This window comes from Myiozetetes cayanensis, unplaced genomic scaffold (assembly GCF_022539395.1).
Source record: "Myiozetetes cayanensis isolate MyiCay16 unplaced genomic scaffold, myiCay2020 scf1, whole genome shotgun sequence".
Taxonomy (NCBI): domain Eukaryota; kingdom Metazoa; phylum Chordata; class Aves; order Passeriformes; family Tyrannidae; genus Myiozetetes; species Myiozetetes cayanensis.
The window spans coordinates 51,996,388-52,023,930 of NW_026086604.1; the positions used below are offsets into that span (position 1 = coordinate 51,996,388).

General features: G+C 38.6%; 1 protein-coding gene across 1 annotated transcript in view; it reads right to left on the reverse strand.

Annotated features, from left to right (window-relative positions):
* Positions 1-27,543, reverse strand: part of SPIRE1 (spire type actin nucleation factor 1) — a 128,378-nt gene that overhangs the window by 58,784 nt on the left and 42,051 nt on the right. The window contains exon 3 of the mRNA XM_050307024.1: positions 13,678-13,914. Coding sequence (XP_050162981.1) covers positions 13,678-13,914 — 237 coding nt within the window. The remainder of the gene's footprint in view (positions 1-13,677; positions 13,915-27,543) is intronic.

Below are 27,543 nucleotides of genomic sequence, written 5' to 3' on the forward strand. Positions count from 1 at the left end.
CTGACCTCTTGCTCCAATCTTAAAATATATTAGTTTTTTAACATAATGATTCCTTGGAGGGGATAGCAAGAGTCCTTGCTTCTAAAAAGGATGAACAACACAGACCTCAACACAAGATGAGAACCCAAAATATAAAATGAGAGAGATTGTCTCTTGCTAATAAATTAAATACAAGAACATTTCTTCCCCTCCTCTTGGGTTTGGCTGTTCTTTCTAACAGTTATCTTGCTTATTTCAAAATATGCCACTTGTAGAAGGATGCAAAGCCATGCACCTGGACCAATCTCTGATGGTAAAAGCAAATGCAGTTTGTTTTATTTTCAAGAAAAAGCTACTTGTACTTTCAAATGCTGAGCATTCTTTTGGAAATAAATTCAATTGCACACTCAGAAAAAGATGCATTGGAAAACAAATACACAGTTTAAAGTATTTGAAGAATCTTCCAACTCTTATTACCTTGGTTTTCATTAACATAAAATAATTTTGCACTCTAAGTTACTTCAACCACATCAGATAAGTCTTACCATTCTTATCTAAGAAGAAACTTTGTAGAAACAAGTATGTTCTTCAAGAAAAGGGATATGTCCTCGACAGAGAATAGTTAAAGGGGAAAAAACCTCAAACAACAAAAAACAACAATAAAAAATCCCCATACACCACAACCCAGCTACCAGCTGCCTCTTCCTCAAAATCTTTTCACCTGAAGGGAAAAAGAGAAAATGGATGGGGGCAAATCATTTTCCTAGTTCTCCAGTCAACTGCTGCATGACTGCTTTGTTTTCAAACACAGCTCTTAAAATAATTAAACAATTCTGTGCCAAGTACTCCAAGGACCTGCACCATAGATAATTATTTACCTGTTCTCAGTTACACATCATGAAAGATATATCTCTACAAGTCAGGCAGGAATTCCCAGCTCAGTTCCTCAACTTCAAAGCTAACTTTAAAACCCTTGGCACTTGCAGAGGCATCTACTACACGTCCCCTGAAATAGATGCTTTTATATGATACGTTTACCAATGCCTTCCAAAGCAGAAATATAAAAGGAATTAAATCTCTGTAAGGTAATTAATACTGTAGTGATAGTCCACAGAGAGTAAGGTTATCAAAAGGGTGATAGTGGTAGAGCACTCTCCTGAATGCAGTCAAAGACTAATTGTTGATCTTGGGCAACTCTTTGCTATACTGACATTTTTCATGATAAAATCACTTTTGAAGGCTGAAACTCAGGGCAGTTATTTTTAAAATAAACAAGGCTTTAGAGCAAAGTACAAGTAACTAGAAATGCAAATATATAATATTGCTATATATAAATATATAGCAATCACTGCTACCTTCAGCAAGATGAATGCCAGTTTAACAACAACTTCATATAGAAGAACTTAGCAATGGATAAAGGGTTAAACCTAAGACACTGGCAAAGGGCCTCAACTGGAGCTTGTTGACAGCTCTGAACTGAATTTAGATGTACCATCACATCTACAAACAGTCTGGTGTAAAACTGATGAGCGTTAAAGATTACAGATTGTTCTGCCAGCAAAGATAGCTAAAAACATCACTCTCCTGTCAAAAAACCCCAATCTAAGAGTTTCTAAAGGACTTTTTGCCAGTATCCTTAACTATACCTCAGGGTCCCACAAGAAAGACAACTTCAAATGGAATCTGGGGAGCAGGGGAAGGTGCAGGGGGGGCTCAGTTCCCTCAAACTCTCCGTGACACCAGCAGGGAGCTGCCAAGAAACCACTCTGCTTGCAGCGCCTTCATTAAAAGGCCTAGATAGCTGCCAAATTAACCTCAAAGAGAGGTTATCTTTATCTGTCAGAGTGGTAAAGAATATTAATAATCATTTTATTGTGGTAAGCATGCAAGACAATAGAGGTTAGTGGTGGGGTGGCCCAGTTATCTTGCTGGTTATCTCCCCTCAGCAGAGTGCTGCCCTACACGCAGGCAGAAGTAATACCTGCCGGGAGATTACAAACCTCTTGAGTTTCATCTTTACAGCAGAAAGTGTCCTGAAGACAACATCCATCCTGTTTTACCTGCTCCCTTGACTACAGAGCCATGCTGAGGGTAGATGGGTGCCATCCATCCATCCCCTGGCCACTGGGAGAGCACCTGGAAGGAGCAGGTACATTCCCTCTCTCCCTCTCCTTCAGCCTCTGATGGCAAAAAGTGGGCCCCAGCAGGAAAGAAAACCCAACACCTAGTGTTCAGAGGTACTCTTTTTGCAACTATTTTGCAGTTTGGGTTTGTTTTTTAAAGATTTCTGGTAAGGACAGATTTCAGCACTTCTGCTGAAGGTGACACCATGAGGCAAAATGTCTCTGGCAACCAAGACTCTTCACTGGAAAGTCCCTAGCAAAGTGCCTTGGCTCCAAACATAGTAAAAGCATCATTGCCAGGGCAAGAAATTGCAATAAACACCCCTCCTTTGCTCACTTACACACTCAAATGTGAAAAGGGCTGACATCACCCTTTTAAAATGAGCACAGTGGTTACTTTCAAAGTAAAGCTGACCACGTGTTGACCTCCAATTACACTGCCTCCAATCAGGACAACTGTTCAAGGCACAAATGACATCACTTTAATTAATGAAACCTGTCTATCAACATAATTCACTTAAACACTTGTCACATTAAAAGCTGCTTTAAAATTACTTTAAAGGGATTTACACAAACTGTCCCCAGCTTTCTTCATCAAGCTAAGGTACAAGAATCCCTTCACTTTCTGTATAGGTTTATAAACAATTAAACACAAGGGCAAACACAAGGGCAAAATTAATTTACTGAATGTTTTTATTTCTCAATATGTATTGCCTAAAAAAATATTATCTCTTTATTTTTACCTCTGAGCTATTTAAAATATTTCTACTGTGACATGATTCTTCTGTCCAGCCATGAAAAGACATAATATAAATCATGGTGAACTGCATTTTTTCTTATTTTCTTTTTTTTTTAACTATTAAATGCTACCACAGAAGTCAAAGATTTTTTAAAAAAACAAACCCTATATCTCATTTTCTTCACTTAACACCATCATGTTTTCAAACATCACCTTAAAATCTTTCATCCTTTTTATGAGGATAGCGATATCTTACATTTACCTATGCAAGTGTGTGTGGCTGAATAAAATACATATATGGGGGCTTGTTACCTGTAGTATGATATAATGAACTGACTGATGTGAATTAATTAGAAGAGACCAGTTCATAAAGAGATCTGGCTTCATGGGAATTTTCTGATTTAAAGCAAGTGTTGGTCTTAAGGCTCACAACAAGAAATCCTGGTATGCCGAAAAGGAAAAACAAATACAATTGCTCATTAGGACGTTCTTGTCCCAGCTCCAAGTTTGCTTTGTCCTAAGAGAAAGCAAAAAAAAAAAAAATAATCCCAACCACAGAACTCTCTTTTAGCTTAAATCAACCAAAGTATCCTGTTCTTCCCTGCCATCATGAATGCAATATCTATAAAACAAATGCCTGGTTTTCTCTAGTGCTTAAAATCAAGTTTCTAGCCTCTTTCTCTGAGATGCAAATAGATAAATAACAACAAAACAAAGGGTTTTGTTCCCTCTTCAGGGCAAAGGCAAAAGGATGCCTCTGTTTTACATGCAAACAAGCTTCCGAAAGGAGTCTTCCTAGTGCTGCCTTTGCAGGCTTTACACAAAGCAACTCAGAGCAGCACATGAAGCATTGCCACCGCATGCAGCTGGCTTCCCTTAGCACAATCCCTTAGCTCCCTGTCCTTGTCAAGCCCTCAGATAAATATTCCTCTTTCTATGGTTTAGTTTGGGTCTCCAAACAGCAAGCAGCCATGGCTGCTACTTAGCTCTGCCGGTCAGCTTTGCCTCCCCACATGAAAGCCCTGAATTCCCAAGCCCACTATAGCATTCAGTCCGGTCCACACTTCTCTCCAATAAATGCTCTGCCAAGTTCAGTAAATTCAAGGAATTTTTCTCTTGAGAGCATTTTATTCTGTTGCACAGGTTAGTGTGAGTTATCAGGAAGGCTGCTAGATTAAAATCTCCAAATAATTCTCCACAACTACACATACATGACTCACCTGCACACACACACAAGTTTCAGGATAGCATGGCTGAGCGATTCAGTAAAGCAAACTAAAACTACATGAGAAAAGCATTGAAGCCATCACCCAGAAGGATACTGCTTTTCCCATTGTGTTATTTTATTAAGAAATATTTACAAATCAATCACTTAAAATACCCTCAGAGTTGTGCACCCTGCAGACAATAATCTTTTGAAAGCTACCACTGCAGACTGCTTCAGTTACTCATTATTTAAGGATTTTGCAACTTCATGTTTTAAACAAAAACTTACTGTAAAAAAACTTTTACTAAGAAATGCCAAACTTGCCCAGTCTTCGGACCAATCTTTGGGATAAATATGATATCCTGCCTTTTGGATTCAGATCTTCAGGGGTCAGCACAGTTTAGCAGAAACTGTTTACTTCTTTGTATCAAAAGGCCTTATCTCACTTAAATATTTTTACAAAATACAGCATGCAACACTAAGCAAAGGGGAGCAGAAAATAGCATAATGGGAGCAAAGTAATCAAGAGTATACTAAAAAAAAAACCCACACATCTAAAATAGAGAGATTATTATTTTGGACAATTAGTGGTATTTTTAAATCAATTCAACGAACTTTCCTCCAAATTTTTAATTTCTTTTTATACTGTTCCTGGCACAGAAATAAATACACCAAAAGAAACTTTGCCTCGAGCCTAAGGCTCCCTCTTGAATAATTCAAAAGCAAGAAGATCACAGTGGCTTAATTAAAGGGCCCTTGCTCCGTTTCTTTATTTTTCCCATGTTGCTGTTACAGGACAATGTGCTTCTAAAAGGAATTAAGTAATTTTGTAGCATCTACTTGCTTCCATTTTCTTTGGCAATGCAATTATGTCATCCTTGAAGTGGCTCTGAAGTAGCAATATTGACAACTGCAATACACACAGTTTTTTATGCAACTGCTATCAGCACGAAAAGCTTCTGAGCATATTCAAATCCAGGGATTTGTGTCCTGGCAAGAACTAGAAAGGGCAAAGCTTCCACAGCTACTTCTCCTCTTAACTTCTCTCCTGAATGGAATGATGGATTGTGAGGCTCTAACACCTGAGAGACATTAGGGACTCCAAAATATATAGCGGACAAGCACTTGGAGACTCTGCCATTGGACCTCTCCTTTCAACCTGGAAGGCATAACATATTTCCCCCCACTTAAATCCGTCGGCCTAATTAAGAAGTTCTCCCACTGCACTACAGCTACAAGAACACCTATATGGCCCATTTCAAACAAGAACTGCATATGCACAACATAAAAACTTCAGAAACAAGTTCACCATGTTTTGAACATGTTCTGCAAGGGCAGCAACTGAGAACCTTCAACACGTAACACTATAGAAGAGAGAAAACCGTACAACAATTTTGCATGTCATCGTTGACTTACCTGTCTACTAAAACATACATCACACACATAGTGTAAATAATACAAGAGTCCTGATAAAGTACCTGATAAAAACCATATCCCTATGCCATGCTGGCATTACATGGAAATCAAAGAACACTTGTGCCTTACAGACACAACAGAAGATATCATGTGAATACGTGTAAGAATGGCCTGCATTTTTTAAAGTAGCAAAAGGAGCCTGAAGAGCTAAAAGGCAATTGACAACACCACAAACATCCAAGGCTGCGAAGTCTGCAAGGGTGGAAACGATTCTGACAAGCTGAACCTTTGCCAAATCCTAACGTAAGACAAGCTGCTGTCCTGGCTAATTTTTCTGAGCAGATCTACTGCTGCCTTTACCAGGCTGACAGTGAGTCTGAAAAACCCATCATGGCCTTCTGTGCACTTATTAGTTCTAACACCTGGAGAGGGAAGGGAGTCCAGAGTTGGAGAGAGAGACTCTCAGGCAGATCCCTTCAGCTTTGGTCAAGTCAGCCTGCATAGCCTGGCTGAGCGCTGGAGTTAATCAGTAGGGCAGAGAAGATGTGGGTTCCTTTTGTAATGGTGGCTCTGCTCTTTTCTCACTTTGCTAAGTGTCACTACAGCTTTATTGTGCTAACTGACCATTACCCTGATTTCCAGTCATTAGTTAGAATTTCGTATTAATCTGATCAAACAGAACACATCTTGTGAAAGTAAACACTCATTGATCTACTTCAGTTTCCAGGGTCTATTTTAGGCAGTGAAGGCTCACAGAGGTTCTTTGATATTTCAGATGTGTTATTTCTAACAAACTACTTTGCACATTTTAGACATTTGTATTCTTCAAGGCATAACTAGAACTCTGTCATGAAAAATTCTGCATTTTAGGCATTAAAGGACACCATTACCACGAAAGAATCCTTCTATCTCCACTTAAAAATGGAACTTTATTTTTACCCATGTATAAATTATTTATAATAATTACAGCATAAAATAGACAGGGAAAAAAGTCCCTGCCCTATTGTACAACTTTTAGATGCATAAGGGCCACACACAAATTTCAGGTGTTCTCTAACCTCCCCCCACATAAAAATAATCTGAACACCCCATCTGTGTTTCCTGTTTTTGTTGGACAACTCCTTGGATTCCTCAGATTATTTTAGACCTTAGACAGGTTATACCAGTATAATTATGTGAATTATGGGTACAGGGGTTTTTAACCAATGTAGATGTGCTACTGTGAGCCATAAATCATTCAGAAAAGGTGATTCGGTTTTGTCTCCCAGCCTGGAATAAGACACTCCAATCTAAGCTCACACTGATGGAAGGAATGTTTCCAAGAATAATTTAACTAAGAAAAACAAAAAGCTTTTCTTTTTAAATGGAAAGACCAAAGTCACAAGGAACAATTTCCTTTCAAGTACATTTGGTATAAACTCTTCATATCAAAACCCTACTACTATAATGAAATACTTTTATTTTAAAACCAACAACATGGAGATGTTGCTCAAGATGTTACAAAGACTCAAACATGCATACAGACACTTCTGGTCTGTTTTGGACAGCCTGTCCTCAGCTCAGCTCCATGGGCCTGCACAGTACAGAAGCTTCAAACCCTGACTCCTTCCATGGCCCAGCCAGCAGCACAGTTTTACTTCGCCAGTCCTTCAGTTGCACTTGCACAACTGGTTGAGGGGTCTTGCAGCAACACAGAGGAAGGAACTGATAGAGTTAAAGAACAAAGCAAAACAAATAAACTTTTGGGATGCTTTGAACTAAATATAGGTGACACGGATCTCAGCCAAGGGGACAGCACAGAGAAAAGAAACACTGTGGTTTGAATTAGCAATCATGATGTACAAGGCTTGCCTGGACAAGAGAAAAATAGCAGGTTGTGGGGATTTTTAGTGTTAATATAGATAATATGCTGCACCTGTGAAAGCATAACCTTATGCTGCAGGTATAGGGATTTATAATGCTGATTTAAAGTATATGCTGCAAGCTGTGAGAACATAGCCTTAGGTTGCTAGCATAGAAAATATGCTGCTGTGGGAACACAATTCTATGTTGCTAACTAGAGGATATGCTGCTATGGGGAATAATTTTATGTTTCAATTCTGAAAACATGATCTGCTGTTCTGATGGCCTTCTGATGATACAGGATGAGAAAGATTTACCAAGAGAAACAGTAGCAAAACTACATATAGAAAATAGGGTCTCAGTACCAGCTATCAGGGTGAGAAAGGACGTAAAATATGCTAAAGAAACATAAAAGCTCATAGAAGATTATTGTTAGAAAACTGTATAAAAGACCAATGCTTGGTTTCAATAAATGGCGTTCTCTGATCATCCCATTGATGTGCTGAGTCGTCCATGCTTGCGCCGAGGGAACCCCACAGCAGGTTTACTGCATTTCTAAGACAACTCCAAATTAGCTCAAAGAATGGTGAAGGAATAAGAAAATGTCCGTGGATGGGTTCCGTTCAGTTAAGATCTATGCATTCCTTTGCTACCCCAATCTCAACAATTGTTTTGTAAAAGCCCCAAAGGGAATGATTTTAAGGCCCTGAGCGGGTCTCTGGGACTTCACTGCTGAAGTCAGAGATCCCACTTTTATCAAAGCAGCAGAGAGAGAGGGTGGTCAGGGAGTGTGCCAACCAACACAAGCTATCTGTTCAGAGCAGTACCATAAAACTCCACTTTCAGCAACCCAAACTGCCCAGGGACATCCACCTGGTGGTGTCCTGTCATAGCAGTATGATATGGGGCTGTGTTTACAAAATCACTTTGGGAGACTTTTGGGTTCCTTTCCAGCTTACAAAGAGTTAAACTGCAAAAAAAAAAAAAAAGGAACATCCAAAGGAGAACCTGCTTTCCTCAGAACTTAAGAGATACAAAATTCTAGATGGTTGGACTTTCAGGGTCCCAAATGGTTGAGATAGGAGATTTCCCAACATTACAAAGGGGGTCTCAGACTGTGTGGACAACTGAAGATAAATGGGTAGAAGATGATAAATTTTTGGTCAAGACAGCAAGTACTGTGACAACAAAAGTGCACAGAACTGAAGAATTCCAACCCACTGTAATTTCAGTTTCTCCCCCTGCCTCAACATACGGAGGCACAGATCATGTTTTTCTAAAATAAGACCCACCAAAGTAAAGACTAGCATGTAAACATTTGAGTACACTATGAACAAGAGAAGAGAGAGGATCAATTGTTTTCTTTTTTGAGTGTGTGAATTTTTACAAATGGCCAATGATGTTATATTCCTTTTTAATATAAACTGAACTGACAACATCTGGGGCATTGGTTACATCTCAGCAAGTTTCCAGATCTTCAGTGGCTTCACACAGAGTTACAGCATACAGTGCAAGTTATTTGTTCTGAAATGAAGCATAAATGCTGTTCTGCAGGCTCATACAAAAATGCTAAAGCCAGTCCAGCCTTAAACAGAATAACATTCACAGAAAGCTGCACCTTACTAAACTTAACCTCATGGACTAGGCAAAATTATGAGCCTTTGAATTCAATAACATGAACTCTTTAACTGTCTCCCATAAACAAATACCCTGACTTGTTTTTAACTGCATTTTCTGGTTCCTCTTTGACAGGTTCCCATATTATACTTACATGGGGTCATACCACCTACATGATAATAATACACATCCTCAGACTCAGAAGGGAGTCACCAAAACACTTAGATCTGAATGTAGATCTTCTTATCCTGCCTATAGTTGCATTGAGACAGGACATACTTTTCTTTTCCTCTAAAACTCTACACATACCATAGATGGTTGATCTGTACTACCATCACAGTACTCAAAACAAAACAGAAGCAGATCAATATCACCACTGTAAATCTCAGTTCTTTCCAGCTGAAAGGAGTCAGTCTTATACTTGAACTACCAAGACACATGAGTCACCTAGATTTGCAAGTTTCTCATCTCATGACCATGCCAATGACTAAAATGTCTGAATTAGGGGGGTGGGGTTGACAGAAACAATCTGTTCTTCCTCTCTGCAAAGCACAAACATAATTTTCTACCAGTAAAAGTATTGCAAACTGTAACCTTGTTTACATTTCTTATAGTGAGATAACACAATACTGAACATGCTGCTCTGAAAATAATTGTCACTCAAATTAAGTCAGCATGGGGATTTCCTAGGTAAGAGTTTTGTTTACGATGGGACGTGGGTCATTCTTCAGCCTTTGTGAAGCAGCAGCTGGATGACAGTTAATTTTAGGTCGGAATCAACAAATATTATTGTTGAACTCCCTAAAAGTGATTAATTAGGTAAGAGCTGGGACCTGAGGCCACTGAGCACCTTAGACCATCCACCTGTATTTGTGTCTTAGACAAGAAGGGGTGACTTGGCTACAGAGAAGGTTCCTGTTAAAGTTGAGTTAACTTTCAGGACAAAAGGTGAACGTAAGTAAGAGCAAGATACTGGTTCATGAAGAGCACTGCCTCCTTATGTACCTTCTATGAGACCTGCAGAAAAAGGTAGCAGAGGCAGAGACAAAAATTAGTGTCATGATTTGCTGGTACTTCTGACAACGCCTCTACAACACCTCTGCTCTGAAGGAGAGCTGAGGTGAAGTCTAGTTAGTACTGGCAGTAGCAATTTGGCTACGATGACGTTCAAAGCTGGAAGAAATGACAGGGCTAGGGCTAGGATGGTAGTTCAGCCCAGAAAACATCAGCACATAATAAAAACGGCTATCAAAGCGTTATGGGGCTACACTTATGTCTAGAATTAGAACAGGGTGTTGACCTAGAACAAAGTATAATACTGGAACTGGGTTTAGGGTTGGGACTCAGGCCAGCAGATATTGATAAACTGCAGCTTAGAAAGTGCCTCCATGTTAACATGAAAAGTGGTGTTGGCTAAAAACATCTGACTGCAGAGATCTGTGGGATAAGGAGTGAGATGATATTAAGATTAGGAGTGGAATTAGGGTTTGAGCATACTCTAGAGGAGATTGATAAACTGCATCATCTTGTTTCAGTATCAGGGAGGGCCCCATGCCATGATAAAGGTGCCACATGACAGGACTTCACACACCCTTAGCAAGCCCAACACTGCCCAGCATGCCAGGCCTTCTGTCTATATCCTCTGTTGACCAAGGCTTCCCAAGCTGCACATGCACATGTGCTGTCAGCATGATGCATTCCTGATCCCTCAGGATTACTGTATATGTACACTTGTGTCACTGTGTACATGCACAGCGAACCTGGCACTCCCAAGATGTACAGATTTCCTGCACGATGTGTACACACAGGGGATCGGGCAGGGAAGGGAAAACAAACAAGGAAAAGCATCTGTCTGAAAGCATTCCATCTTTACTGTCTCCATTTCTCCCTTCATTTGCAGTAGGGCTGCAGAAATACATCTAAGATTAAAAGCGTCTGGCAGCCAATGTCTCCTCTCTTCATAGATGCATTTTTAAAAACAGTAGGTCAGGTCTGGGCAGCAGGTTAGTCCTGCCAAGGAAATCATAAGCTAAATCAGCCAAATATACCAAGAAGCAGTACAAAAGCTTGTCTGTGTCTTCTCCAAATAGCAGCTTTTCCAATGATGATCTTGGCAGTACCATTTAGCACTTACCCTTTTCCCAGTTCTCGGAAATAGGTGTCCACCACATTGCTCAGGATTTTCCAGGTCAGGAGAGGGTTCAGGATTGACCATGTATATTTCACAGTACAGAAAAATCCTGACACATATCTTACCTATCTCTGTTTTAATCACAAAATAGGCTCTCCCATGTTAGTAATTAATGGTGAAAAAATCAGTCTTACTGGTAGGCAGGCCTTGGACCAGACAATAACACTTTCTGCAGAAGCAAGAACCATATAATCACATTTCAAGGACAAAATCATGTCCAGACTGGAGACTACATAGTTTAAAACCTTAAAAATCAGTATTAGTAGCACACAGCCCATCTCTGCAATTTTCCAGGCTTGTAATTTAGAGAATGCAGGGTAGGCAAGAACAACAGTTGCTCAATTCAATGAGCAAGCCTGCTTCAGCATTCACTATGAACTGAGGAGGAAAAAGCTTCACAGTGAGTCTTGCCAAGAAGGAATTACAATAATTGAGCCTCATGGTCACAAGACCACACACTACTGTTGTGAAACAGTCACTGGGTAAATAAGGGTGTATCCTGAAACATTTTACCACTGCTGGGGGAAAAGAAAAAGCCACATGCAGTAGATGGTCTTACCCCTATAAAGATATGAATGCAAGAAAAAAGCATCTTGCAAATCCACACTCATGTCAAAAATGTGGCAGAACGATGCTGCTATTCTAGTACTGTCAATGCAGTAGTGACACAGAGTAGGGAATAAAAGCAATTTGCACAGCTATGCCTGCAGCACATAATTTAGGCACAAGCAACAACAGCAAGAAAAGAGAATTCATTCCAAAGGATGGAGGAGTAAAAGTTAGGATGATGTAAAAATGACAGCTGAACTTCAGTTCACTAAGGTGAAGTCACAAAAGCAGTACATGTCTAGAATAATAAAAAATCCTTAGCAAAACATGATGAGAAAATAAAATGTAAGATGCTGATTTAAAAACATACAAATAGGCAGGTACCTCAGACTAGAAGAGAAATTCACAAAGCCAAACAAAAAGGACACCATTTGATGATCTTAACAGTTGAAACCCATCCTAAGATTTTATTATCAAATTTGTATTTCAGGGATGTGTACCAAAGAACTTGCAAAATAATCACCTCCACAAAGCCACTGCTCTCAGCTCTGCATATACAAAGTTCTTGTCTGCCTCTGCACTGAGCAAAACTTCCTCTTAACAATCCAACTTTGATTGTCACACCAATCCACAGCATTTTACCAAACTGGGGGAGAAGAGGATGTATTCCAACAGTCTTCTACATTTCTTCTACACTGTCTGGAGCAGTTTGCATGGGGGCTTAGCAGGGTGCTGCTGGTCCCTTCTAGAGAAGGTGACTGGGTGACAGGGAGTGGCAGAGGGAGGAAAGAGCAAAGCACCTGTGTGCAGCAAGGGCACAGACTCAGCAAGGCTGGGAGTGGCAGCGGCTTGAAGGGGAGAGCACCTCAGACAGCCAGGCCCTCCCCATCACAAGGGAGTGAAAGGCCATTTCATTAATTTCTCCCTCCAACCTCTGCTTCTCTGAAGGAGGGAGAAAAACAAAGGTATAGAGTGTTCAGCATTATTTCTGATGCAAGGAGGATGCAAAAGCATCTTAAACAAAAGTTACTCCTTCTCCATTCTCCTAAGAGCTCCCCTCTTTAATGTCAACCCATCAGAAGACGAGAGTTTTAATGGGGTATTGTTTCAGTGTGCTTATGCATCCTGATGGACTATCTGGGATATTCTTCTTGTCTCAGCTTCCACCACTACACTCTTAATTTCTGTGGCATACACTAAGCTTCTGGTTCTTAGATATAACTTACATTTATGAAGAAGCACTATAAAAGGTTCAATCCCTTGGTACAAGGTAGCATAACATTTCCCTGTATTCAATTCTCAGATTATTTATGAGGTAAACCAGTTATACAATTTTTTTCAAAATCCCTGCTTATTAATACCTTTGTCCGTACTGAGAGCTCACTGGGCTCTAAAACTTGCACAGAAGACTACTCTGTAGAAAACAGGGGTTTAATACTTTTAAATGATTATACACAGGAGCCCACATAACATTAAAGAACCTGTTGCAATTAAAATTCATAAGCTATATTTGCAAATCTCACAACTCAGGTCAAGAACTACAACCATAATGATTGCCAGTGAAATAATGTGCCCTGACTCACTCCATACAAATAGGTTATGCTTATAAAAGTACTCTGCTTCTGCAGGGGAGGGTGGCAAGGGAAGAAACTGATAAGAAATAATTAAACTAATACTGTGCTAATGAAAAGGTGTATTAATTGAAACAGACCGTGAAGTATCCAAGTGTACACAAAGTAATTCAGGTGTTTACACTGGAAGGTTGACTGTCCAGAATCAGATTGGGATATTAATGACACATCCAATGCTAAAGTTCATCATGGATTTTCTGTTGCTTACTGTCAGACATGAAGTACTACTGCATCTCATTTTCACAAGCAAAACTTATAGAGGGACCAGGAAAATCAGAAAATGATGCAGCCAGTATCACACTGGACAATAACATGGAATACAGAGATGATTTTTCTTATTGACAAAAACAGTGAACTATCATAAAAACTGCCCATTACTGTACCTTCATGACGTCCTTATAGGAATGAATGGCCTCAACTTCCTCTTTGTCGTCCTCATTGTCATCCTCCACTCCTTCATCCAGAGCATCGTATCCTTCATCCCTACTCCCATCTGTTTCTGTAGTATTAGTCATGTAGTCAATAAGCTGCTCCAGTGGAGGACTTAATTCCCGCTCTTCATTGTCCTTCAAGCCATAGTCAAGGGCTTTATATATAATAATCCCTAGTGATTCAATAACCTATAAAAGCAAGAAAAAAGAAATATTTATTAATGCCATTTACATGGACAAATAGGTCAGTCTTGAACACACTTTTCTGGTGTTTGCACAACAAACTCAGCGACTGAGAGGGTAAGAAACGTCAAAATCAAAGAAAAAAATTACCCTCTAATACCTACAGCAGCACTTCAGTAATACAGCACAGATCATGCCAGAGCAGGTCATACCACATACCTACCACTTTCTTTTTTTAATGTTTGAAACAAAAATTCACAATTTAAAACCAAAGCAGGACCCTTTTAGATTATTTCCCCTTTTTCCTTCTAATATGACAAACCTCAAAGTAGCATTAATCTACACTTTGTAAGACTATATTGCATGCATATGACCTCTTTTTTTGTGGGGCAGGTGGGAAGAAATTAAAAGAAAGAATAAACTAACACAAGATGCCTCCCTCCTCCCACAACTTGATGACACTTCAGTTTCTGCATCTCTTCGCTGACCTGAGAGGTGTCTGGACACAGCTGTGGCCATCCCAATATTAACTTAGTGAGCGCTGGGACATCAGCCACAAGAACTCCTTTGCCTGTTGCACAACTGGTGGAGACACGCATATTCCACTGAAACTACCAACAACTGTATTCCAGAGTAAGGAGGTAGTACCTCAATTTTTCATTGAATCAAAGCTCCTTATTTGTGCTCTGTCAAGAGCAAAGCCAAGCAGTGACCTCTTACTCATAGTAAACTATCAAAAAATTGTCAGGAACAGCCCAAAATGCTAAATGTACATTTTACTTTCTTAGCATTAATTATTTTCCTTACGAGCAATATTGAAGCTTCTAAAATTTTAAAGATGTAAAGAAATGGCATTTCAAAGCGAGAAGTTTGAAAATGGGTATTAATGAAGAGGGAAGGGAAAATGGAATTGCAACAGTAAGCCACAAGAAGGTAATGTCGCTGCTGGGAGATCCTTGTCTGACAACGGAAGTAGGACTGGAGTAATTGTATGTAAACTCTGATCTTCCTTGTGTGTTGTGATGGCTAGCATGTCACACAAATTAGCAGACTCCTATGTAGGAGTAGTTGGCACTATTAATAGGGAGCAACTTTAATAACAGAAGCATTTCCAAACATACCAAACCTTGTCATCAAATGCCTTTTTCTCTCATCTGGCTTTCAGTACTATCCTGGTCAACATGCTTTTTAATGCAGATTTTGAAATTCTTTTGGGGTAAATGGGACAACACAAGTGGATCCTTAAACATTAAATTTTACTCTAGCAGCTTACTTATTTCAGTACAGCAAAGTATTTTTGGTCTGAGAGGCTGAAGGTTAGAAAAGAATTTTTTCAGTTCAAAGAACAGCTTCTGGCTCGGGAAATGCTAGTGAGACAGCAAAGTATACCAGGGAAGCATCACTGCATTCTTACTCAGTTCTCATACTGTTCCCCAGACTTCTGCCATGACCCACTTAGGAGACAGGACATTGCACCACACAGACCTTAAAAACAGCTGTAACAGATCAGACATATTTGCAGTGTATCTGGCTCACTTCTTAGGGAAGCTATTTTGTAATCACTGTCTTGTAAAACTTGCATTGTTACAAAAATAATGTGAAAATGTGAAACTTTCACAAAATAAAATCTATTCCACTGGCAGATGTGTACTCAGATGTACATGAGTACAATCCTAATATACATCCCTTCAGCAACCAAAAGAAGAATACCAAGTTAATTCCAGTTTGAAGGAGACCAAAATTAAAATGAAGTACAACTGAATAATCACTTTGATATTCTGAGTACCCGGGAGTAAGCACAATGTGAGTTATTTCTAACTTCAACAAAATATATATTTGAAAGAGCTTAGCATACATGAGGAGGACTGAAATGTCCAAATTAGATGCAAAGAAAATTACATCTGGTGCCATGCAGTGATGGCTGCTGAACACAGCTTCTGGATTTTGCTACCAACACTTCAAAAAAATAGAAAGGGGCTGGATAAAGAAAGTGCACTCTCTCTGCCTCCTTCTGTTTGGGAAGAGGATTAAGGCATTCAAAAGCACCATGGTAAAACTGGATGACAGCTGCTGCTTTCTTTGATGTATCAGCAGTGGGGCTTTTGCAGTTCAGTAATATGGCTTGTACATTTTTATGTACTATGAACAGATTTCATAATACATGCTAAGCTCACAGTACATGAAAGCCTGCAATGGCACCCATTCAGAGCTACAGTTCAGTCCCTCAGCTCCTTATTTAGGACATGTGATCAAAACCATATTTCCCCAATGTCTGTCAGTATCACAGATTTTTCTTGCTGAAAGACAAAGCAGCAAACATCTTAACTAAGTAACTTTGCTTTGATTTGCATTAAAACTGAAAATACTCAGTGCTTTCAATAAAACCGGTTTACCAAGGCTCTTGTAAAACCACCCAATTGCCATAAGAATATCAAACAAAAGTCACAGAATTGTCGACGCTTCTTACTGTGAACAAAACTACTAATGCAACTTTACATAAATAAAACTTTCAGGTCTATATAACTGGAAGCATAATATACATGTCAACTCATTGATGCTTAAACACATGAGTGCTGTCACTTTGTCTGTAATAGAAATGAAATGCAAACAAAAAAAGAAAAAGCTTTTCACAGCTGAATGGATGAATTGATAAATAAGCAGGTTTTTTTGAGTTGCATAATCAGGGACACCACTTCCATTATTTTTTTTAGAGTATCAATTATTTACAAAGAAATCACAGGTTCTAAACTGCACTGTTGGCTAATTTCACACGAAATAGAAACTTCTGGCACCTAACAAGTGACAAGTACCAGCACAGTTTTCAATTTTATGTGAAAACAGAGGTATAGTAGAAAAAACAAGGGTAAGGACAGACTTAGCAAAGCTTTTTTAAACCACAGAGTTGCACACTGACATACCAGTGACAAACAACTGCATGACACTGAAATAAGTGTCAGCACTAATAATAAATTATGCTCCTCAATTCAGGTGAAAAAAATAAAGCAAGATCTGCACCTTAAATTTTAGAACACATTTGTTCCTGACTGATTTAAATTTTGGCAAAGGACCTAACCTTTGCAAATCAATCAGTGGCTAAATAAACTTTAAAAATAAACAAGGAAGCATTATTATGCTTTACACCTTCTCACCAAGTTCTTTTGAAAGTCATGGCTTCAGACCAAAAATAAACCCAACCAAACACATTAACATTTCCCACAGATTGAACTTGTACTTTGCTGTGCTGCACTCATTAGTGAAAGGGGAATTTTGTCCCACTGTGAGTATTCCTTCAGTTTCTACACCAGTCTGGACTCGTGTTATACTGTTCTTTTATAATAAATTGTGATAAAGTTGCTGGAATACCTTGACTTCAAACAGGATGTAAAAGCAATATCCTCACACTCCTTTTACACACGCAGAAAAAACAAAACCCAAATAATTCAGATTATTTTCATACACAAATACTGCCTGGAACTTTCCATTCCACATACCTTCCTCCAACACATTAAGGTATGCCTCCTGGACAGGGGTTCATCAGGGTTTTAATCTTTTATATGACCCACATTATGCTCTTCCCTTGAACACCTCCAAGTTAACATTCTCAAAACCTCTTCAAATATGCTGCCTTTGTATAGGAACCAAACAGGTCTGAGTCTTGCAAAGGTCAAATTATTGTGAGTACTACACTTTGAGAAAAACCCTTTTTTCCCCTCAACATATGTATCTCCCTGACCCTTGCTGAAGTGTAGATGAGAGCAGCCAGAATCCACATGCCATTCCCCCCCTCACAACACACACAATAGGGCTCTGTCTGAGCTTTCATCCCCTTCCTAGGCTTGCCTCAATTTTTAAACAAACCAACAAAGACTAAGCACAGGCTTGTACTTACAGCAGCAAAGGTGGGGTTTTTTTCAGCTCAAATGCCTGTCCCTCCCTAAAATTTTCCTTTCCTCCAAAAGCCACTCATGTTTTGTGTCCCTAAACTTGGATTAAAGAGGCTGTAAAGCTCCAGCTACTAAGCTGAGTCAAATAACTTTCAACCTTCCCATATGGCCCTCAGATATGGTCAGCAGCCACAATATCTGCACTACTACTGCACTTTCATGGATTGCAATATTTTTTATTACAAATGTGTACTACAATTATTATTTTAAGTGTGCCCAGTTTTTACCAGCAGACCTCCAACACACTTGATGAAAGAGAATCACGCTGCCTCCCAGTAAGAATGCAGAGAAGTCCGGGGCTGGTGTTAGCCATGACGCTCCTTAGGGCAGAGCTCCTTTCCACCACCAACTCTGCCATCACCCCTGGTATGAGGCAGCACTTAGTCAATCTGCAAAGACTAACCTGTCTACTGCTGACTTTAAATCAGCCTGCCAGGAGCTCCGTGCTGTGCTTCTGGAATCATAACACACGGCATAAACGTACATGTAGACACCCTTGGAGTCAAGAGTTACGTATCTTAAATTTTCTATGGCACATAAGGAGAAGACATACAAACACACTCAAGTTTTTGTGATCAAATTCTGTACTATGGTCCAAAAGACTGGCATGTTAAAACGTTATGTAAACCCAACTTATTCCTCTCTAGCTGTATGACAAAGGGAGAAAGCTTTTGCTCTCAAGCTCATTTCCATTTGTTAACAAAGTAATTTGTTCTTTCTTGGGTGTCCAATTATAGAAGTGAAAAAGATCATGTTTTTAAGAAAGGTGAAAAAAATAAAGGGGTTAGGATAACCCAGAGTATTTTTTTTTTAGTTATTTACCTCATGCTGAGATGCCCTGCATAACTCTCAAGAGCACCTCATGGAAGAGCATGTCTAAATAGGACATTTTGAGAGATGTGTTGCTGCCAGTGCATACCTCGAGTATACTAATGTAGTTTTCATCACAGCATTCCCCAGTGGAAACAGGGTAGCATTACCCAGGTTTTAATGGTTGGGGACCTCTCTAAATTTAAATATGACCTTCACTAAATTAGAGCAACTTGCAACAGACTGTCAAATGAGAGCAGCGAAAAAACTTCCAAGTGCTTCCAGGTAAGCAGCAAGGATTTGGACTATTTCCAGAGAATCAGATAAATCACTCATTTCCAAAGAATAAAGACATAAGATACAGCATTATTTAACCTCCTGGTGATGTTGCTTTTCTACCGAAATAATGACATACTGCTTTTTGCAATATAAAGAGCCTTGCTATTTGAGTCAGGGCAGTAATGAAAGCAAAGAAAAATCAGAGTACATCAGGTCTCATAGAAAATAAACATGAGATAGAGTTAAATAAACCCTTTTAACAGGATTCAGTCTGTTTTAGATATATTCAGAGCTAGGAAAATTTCTCCACTATATTCAGCGATCTTTTTCAAAATGGTTTTATATTCTGAGTCTTTGAATGCACTAAGTGGGCAGAGAGACCTACTTACTGAATTCTTTGTACTATTCAGGTGTACATTAAATAGATTCAGTGCAAAAACTTTTTATCAAAGACACAGAACAAGCCTAAAACATACAAAGGGGATGCTGGCTTTTTGGGAGTTTGTGTTGTGTTTTTCCCACAAAGTGAATATATGAACATTGAAGCAGTTAAATGTTGTTGGACACCCTTGTCTCTAAGAAAGTAGCAGTAATGTAACTGTAAGTCTATTAAGGATCAAGTGTAACACAACTCTCCAACTTATTCAAAGATTCTGATAATTATAAACATGTTTCTCAGTTGTTGAAGTTTCCCTATGGGTAGTATCTAAGGAGAACTATAATTTATTAGCATAAATGAAAGCAGGATTTATTCTATTATATCAGTCTCAACTTACATTTTATCTCTGCATTGAAACATTGAAACAAAACTGTCAATTTTCTTCTAGTTTTTGTTCATACCTTATAATTCCCAAGATCATGACAAATCATTACTGTTACTAAGGAATTTATTCAACCTGAAGGAATTTCACCAAAGTGACAGTTCATCCCCCAGAGAAAAACAAAATTAAATTCCCTGATTTAACTGTGGACACTCCAGTAATGGCTGAAGCTTCAGCAAAAGAATTAGGTGCAATAATTAAGTAAAACAGATGGTGAAAGTCATTTGAAAGTTCTTAAATACACCTCTATTCATATCCTGGTTTCAAATACAGGTCATGTTATCCTGATCCCATTTAAATAAGAAGAGTATGCCTTTTATCATAAGTTAAAGACAGAAAATTCGACCATGTCACAAACTTCTGTTCTAGTTCTGTCTTCTTTTGTTTTTTTAAATTTAATTGATGAAATATAGTTGAATATATATATATATAGTTTTTTTATAGAAATAGAAAGCTATCAGATGAACTCCCCAGCTAAAGCAACAGAAGGAGCAAAGACTTCAGCTGATTACCAAAAACATAATCAGGCCCCAGAAAACCCAGTGGGGTCAAATTGTGTAAGACAGAAATTGTCATTTGTCACATCAGCCTTTTGAATAAAGCTTTTTCTAGATTACATGACAGTATCAGATCAGCAAAAGATTTTGTAGTGAGAGAGAGAAGTAACCAGCTCAAGGAAAACTGGTATAAAGGCGAGTGAGACTAGTTCAGTAGCTCTGATCCTGAGAACTTGTGTGAGACTGGTTTAAATTTGGCTGACACGGCATACCTGCCTATGGTTTGTCAGACAAGGGATAGAAGAAAGATAATAAAAAGCTTACAGGTGCTTTGATTCAGTTCAATTTACGGTAGTCATGAAGCGATGCAAAATCAATGTAACTTTTATTCAAAATATCTACATAGTTCAACTACTCTACTCAAAGAGTCAGTTTGCATGAACTTCTCAGCCTTCCCACACGGCTTGCATGTAAACCACTACAGTTGCCTGCTACAGGCTTGTCCCCCATTTAATTAATCCAAAAATTAAAGTGAGTAAACACCTGCTGCAATATAAACCATTTGTGCTCCTGTGAGTCAAGAACTTTCTCACACCTATTTTCCCCAAAATTAACAACTACAAAAGCCAAGCAAACAAAATACCGGTACAATGACAGCTGTTCTTTTAAATACAAATTCTGGATTAGTTAAAGTTTTACATTTGCATGTGTGTCTTATAAGCTTTCCAGCAGCGTCTCACAACAGATTTTACAAAAGTTAGGCTGGTTTCACCGTACTTGTCAGAGATAGGTCTGCATTTCAAGTGTTTAACAGATGATGAACTTCACAGAGACAGATGAAGCACCTGAACAAGTTTACACAGAGTTGGGAACATGACAACTCTTCTGCTTTGACTGTAGCTTTCCTCAAATCCACCTTCTTCCACTCTGAAAAAATATGACCTTCTGTCTCCTAAAAGACTTCTCTTGTCAGTCAAACTGTCGTAATTCCAAGGTTTCATGCCTAAAATCAATCGTGTCGAGAAAGAAGCCCAAATGTAACCACTCAACAGGTCCTTTTCAAAGTGATGTGCCACAAAAGAAGACTGGTATATGCTGCTCCTTTCTACTGACTGGAGTATTCATTAACCACACACAAAGCAATACTAATTTAACGCTGCTTGTCTTAGAGGTACTGAATATTGATGGCAAGTCAAGCAACCACCCATAAGAAGGTTGTCCTTTTCATCCCTGCCGAAGGAGAAACTTCAAAGATGTCTATGGGATGTTGCATTTGTTACACAGCCACCTAAGACAAACCATGCACAGCTACCTCCACTATCTTGTGGAAGATCACTCAGTCATACCTAGGCTTCTTTCCTACAGAAACTGATGGGAACTCACACATACGGCCTGTGAACAGAAAGCCAAAAAATTTGAGACTCTTACTAAAAGAGGTTTTTTTTTTTTAGTCATATGTGCAAGAAAACTTGAGCTTGACATAAGGCCGTAACTTGATTATGAAATATGTGAATATTCACGTATCACTATCATGATAGTCCAAGGAGTTACTAGCGTGCCAGACACATTATTCATGTAGGTCACGTACGATCTGTAAGTATGTCACGCAAACACAATACTGCAGGCTGACACAGCTCTGCAAAGCTCCTGATTTTATGGATATTATTCCATGTCTTCTTCCCTATAACCAGCAACATCGGATACAGGCATTTGGATCCTTGGCATTCAAACAAATACTCCTTAAAAACTGAACACCTAAGTGAACATAAAATATTTTAGTAACCAGCTAGGGGCATTACTGCACAATTACCTTTGAGCTCTTATAATGGCCTTGTTGGAAAGACTGGTATTTGCTGGAATAATTCAAGAAAGCACCAGTAGGCACTTCTGGCAAGTTATTTACCTATAAGAAGATGTAAGTTTGGCATTATTGTTTAGGTCTGAAATTCAGATACAGTCATAGCGTGGGAGGTGATTTACCCTAAAACAAAGAGCAACAGAACATGTGGCCAAAACTCAGCAAAAAGCTTATCACCTGCTCTCTGGGCTGCTAAACCCCAGAGAATGCATTTATGAAATGTCACTCAAAGATTTCTGTTTCTATTTCCTTCTGAACAATGGAATCCCCACAGAAGAAAATCCATATTGAGACACACGTCTATCACAGATAAAAGATATTGATATATAAAGCATATAATTTATAACCTCCGGCATGAAGTACCTCAGCACAAGATATTCCAGCACCTGTCAGCTCTCAAAGCCATCAAAGTGCTGAACTGTGACAGTTTATTATCCTTAATGGAATAGCCATATTCCTGATTATGAATTGCTGAGCATTGTTTTACTGCTCTCTGCCAATAACAACAATATTGATGTATTCTAGTACAGCAGTGATAACAAAGATTTGCTTACAGTCACAGGTCAAAAGTGTTACAATATTAAAAAAAAGACCATACGCATTTAATGCTTAGATTAAAAAAAAAAAAAAAACAACAACAAACAAAACCCACAACAAAACCAAAGCATTCCTGACTGTCTGCAGAAACCTCTATCACAGAGCCAGATTTTCTACAAAGCTCAGCACTTGATCCTCTAACAGAATAGAGGTATTATCCAGGTAACTCATTTAGCTGCTTAGGTAGCAGCCAAGTTACTAAATACCCAGCCATTTGTGGAGAGGGATTAATTCCAACACTTCCATCTATGAATGCTGCACAGGTACTTGGGAACAAAAAGAAACCTAAAAAAGGGTATATGCATACCAGTTAAGTAGATTTATGCCTCAAAATCTATAATGAAATTCTGAACTTGGGTGTACAGGGATTATAAATCCCTTTGAACTTCTTATGTTTCGGAAATGAAAATAATATTGCAATATTACCCTGTCTTTCTAACCATGTTATTGTCCTTCAAATGACAGAAAGGGATCTTTAATGGAAAAAGAAAGTCAAGGCATTGTGTTCATACTGTGGTGAGTTTCCTGACTTTTGAAAACATCACACTTTTGGGGTAAAATATCAATGAAAATTAAGAGTTTATAATGTCCAGGTAAGTGTTGTCACAGCACCTCTAAGTCAGAATATGGTTGCCTCCACAATTTTCTTAACACAAAACAGTCAAAGAATTCAAATCCTAAATTAAGCCTGATCTTTACACCTCAAACCTCCCAGTAAAATAAGCTACACTGCCCTTCCTTACCACATTGGAAAACACAGGTATTACCTCTTCTACCCAGTACTTGAGCCAGTTTCAAATGTAGGAAGTGTATGGGGCTGAAGGTCCATCCTGTGGGGTCTTCCTCATTGCTCTTTTCTTGTGAAACCTCACACTGATGACTTCCCCTCTCCTATAACAATTTTAGCACCTGTTAAATGAGGATATTGACCCATTTTCAAAGCTTTGGATGAGAAATGCTGTGCAAGTCTAAATTATATTTCTGCATGACATGCACAAAGGCTTAAACTCAGCTGGAAGTGTCTCTAATCATCCAGTTTTCCCTATGACTTTTGTTCCCTATAAACCAGGCAAAGGGGAAATGAAGAAAAGTACATGCCTGAGGCTAATGGTTAGGCTTGTCACTGGGTGCAATGCAACACATAACACTGCTTTACTTGAGAATAAAAAAGCAAGATGCAAGAGTGATTTATTTAAATGTAAGTAGCACAGGTAACCAGAGAAAACAGCTACTATGGTTAGACTATCATATTGTTCTAAACTTCACAGGAAATAAATTCTGACAGTATCATCCCTTTGTCTTGTTACACCTACCCTACACCCTAGAGAATGAATGGCTTGAAGTTTAAGGAATTGTGAAAAAGGCAAGGTTTTTATGATTTTTGACACTGTGGCTTTAAATTTTGATCCTTAGTTTAACTAAGTATCCCAAATTATTTGTAATATCCTTTAAGATTGTAGCATTTTACAAACTCTACCATATTCACATACCCTTTTGGGAAGATGTTTTGTAATACACACAGCATGACAGTTCACATTACAGCTCAAAAAGAAATTGTCTGGCAATTATTAGGCCAATCAAAAAGAAAAAAGGTTTTTTCTTCAGACAGTTCTCTAACAAGTGAAATAATTTTCTTAGAAGGAATTAAAAAATGATAAATTTAAAAACAAAAACAACACCACCACCACCACCAACAAAACAAACAAAAAAACCTAACCCAAACACAACTCCCCACAGTGAAATAGTCAGAAGGTCCATTACTGATGGAACACTAAATTCTGCCAGATTTTCATAGGAACCCCAGGTTTGGAATAACAAAATACATTCCTGCCTACCCAAGAAACAAACTACTTGAAAGTAATCTCCTTAGACTGGAGAGATATCCATTTGATTCCATCAGAGAATCTTTTATTCTTGTTCTCTTATTTTGTAGCCCCCAAAATTTTAAGAAATTAAGAATAAAAGAAAACTATCATTGTATTACAAACATATGCCTAGACTTCTTTGACTAAATGAGCACAGTCATCAAAACTCTTCAAGGCGTTAAACATCTTCAATTAAATCAGTTTGAAAGAGCATCTAGTCAACTACCTCCAAGGACTCAAATATTCAGTATTTCAAGTGCCACTGAACAATTTATATCTGCGAATTCTGTAGCAGAGAGTGACAGCAGAATCTGGTTTTATTTTCTTCTTGTTAACCCTTTCTCACAGATTATTTTTGTCCTTTGTCCAGTCATATTACGTTTCACTAAGCTGTGTGTTCTCACGTAAACTACCAAACAGGCAGTGACATGTAAACGCTAGCTTGTGTGAAGGGAACACCTCACAAAGGAGGGGATTTTTTCCTGAGGATTGGGACCACAAATAAGTGTCAGACAAACTGCAACGACATCATTTCAGAGAACATTGGTTGTAAGGAATGACTATTACTTGCCAAACCAGAGGAGTGGACGGCTGTCACCCCCATTGCCCCACCCACCCCCTGCTAACATCACAGGGCTTGTGTTGCAGTGTGGTCTGCCAGCTCAGAAAACTGACTTAGCTGGGAGAAGTCGCATTTTCCTGACCAGCTTAGGTAAAAAACCACAACAAACAAACAGTTAAAAAAACTCAACAAAGCCAAACCCCAACTCTCTGTGCTACCATATACACTCTCTGTGCACGTGCATGTGCGCTCTCTGTGCTACCATACATCAGCGCTGGCTTTAGGCCAAAAGAGAGCACAGCACAGCGGAAACATCAAAGCTGTTCTTACCCACGAAAGAAATGTCTATTTTAACTGGGAGAGCTAAAATTAGCCTTAACAAGGAGTGGCTGCATGATTGTTTGCCATAATTATTTCATATATATTTTGATAAAACGCTTGGTGCAAATATAATCCTTTATCTGGCAATTTTTCTATGTTTTTTACAATATGTTGTCACCCCTAACATCCAGTTTTAACCTACGAACAGTGATTTTTACCAAATACTTGTTATGCCAGTTAGATCTAGAATGGGGAAAAGCCAGGAGGTTTTCCTTTGTATAATTAGGATTAAAAAAAAAAAAAATTGTTTATTTTATGTCTAACTCAAATCATAACATTATTTTAAGCTAAGACTTTAATAATGTTAAAGAGATTTCAACGGGGAGCGAAATGCTCCAAATGCAGTGTGTTATTTAGATTTTTTTTTAAAAAACCTAATTAAACAAAACCCCTTAAAATCAAGTTTACAAGGATTTTTTCATTACACTCAAAGGTGTTTTTGTGGAGTAATACATGACATCCAGCAAAGCCCAGGTGCAAAGGAACAAGCAGACTGGAAATGCAACCTTCCCTGCTCACTGCCCTTATCTAATTAAGCTAATACAAGTATTCTATCAGAAGAAATTAACCTTTTCTCTGTCCTAGAAAGCTATTTTTAGATGGTCAAACTGAGGAAATGAATAATGTTTGCAATAATTTTAAACACACCTCCCAGCTAAAACACGTATCCCATGAACTGACCAACCAATGAGACTACGTAAGTGTCTGACCTAGAAACTTGTACCAAAAAAAAAAAAAAACTTTTTTTTTTTCCCCTTATGCATAAGATACACCTCAAAACACGGACTACTACTCACTGGAAAGCATGGCCTCAGGGAGAAACTGCCTGCAGTGAGCGAGGACTTCAGTAGTTGCTGCTCATGTGGGAACAGTACATGACATCTGTAGTAGGCGGGATGGCCAGCAGCCATCACAGATACAGATGGTAACAATTCCTGAGGAATCTTCAACAGAAGGCAAGCCTTAATATTCTTAGAGCATGTGTGATATTTGCCATTTGACCACTGCTGATTTTTCTGGACTGATTTACAGATGCTTCCTCCAAACCTACTTCATCTTACTACAAAACCTAGAGTTAGTTCTCTATTGGAGCATTTTGCTCTTTCCAAAGTTGAAAAAATGTTGGTTGAATGTTGGCATGAAGCTGTTCACAACAGACCACTTGTCACTGTTTTTTAAGAACAGCAGCCATTAAACATAGGAAAGGAAACTTGTGCTGACTATCAGACGTACCAGTCTGCTACGAACATTTACCGAGTCAGCAGCAATTGTTGAATAATTTATGTCTCTTGCTTAGTCACATTTTTGGACTACAGCATTAAAAAATACACTGTGATCTGTAAAAAACCCCATTTTCTTTCTCTTCTATTACTCACTAATTAATAAGTAACTGCTTTCAAATTACAAATGCATAGAAACCACTCTATTTTTGTATTCATAACCCATCTTGAGATGCACTTGCAACCAGGTGGAATGATGTTGCAGGTTTACTGTGGGTTTCTAAAGTGAGGTAGTACACGCTTGGATAAAGCATCTACAGTTGCCACAGAGTAATACAGCATTTCAGTTTTCAAGTAAAATGGAGTTTTGTTAACCTTATTAAAACAGATTCTTGACTGACCACCTTCCTCCCTGAGGACCTCACCTTAGCATTTATGTTAACAGATCAGAACAGCGCTTTTGAAGAGAAACTTTCCACCATCCCTCTCCTGAGCGTCTGGGTTGCATCATGGAATACTGTGCAAAATGGGGCTCCTTTTGGATTAGGCTAAAACTCAAGATGAAATCCAGAAAGTTCACCTCATTTTGCTGATGGCACACTCAATCTAAGGCTTTTAGAAGAGAGTTCAATGGAAATAAAGCCACTGGGACATGTATTCCATGGACCCTGGGTCCTCAATACAAACTTTGTTGCTCTTTAGACTTGCAACATGCTATTTGTTAATTCAAAAGATTGAACTGAGTCTGAAATGTCATAACTTTTATGCAAGACAACAATAAAGAACAACTGAAAGGTTGTA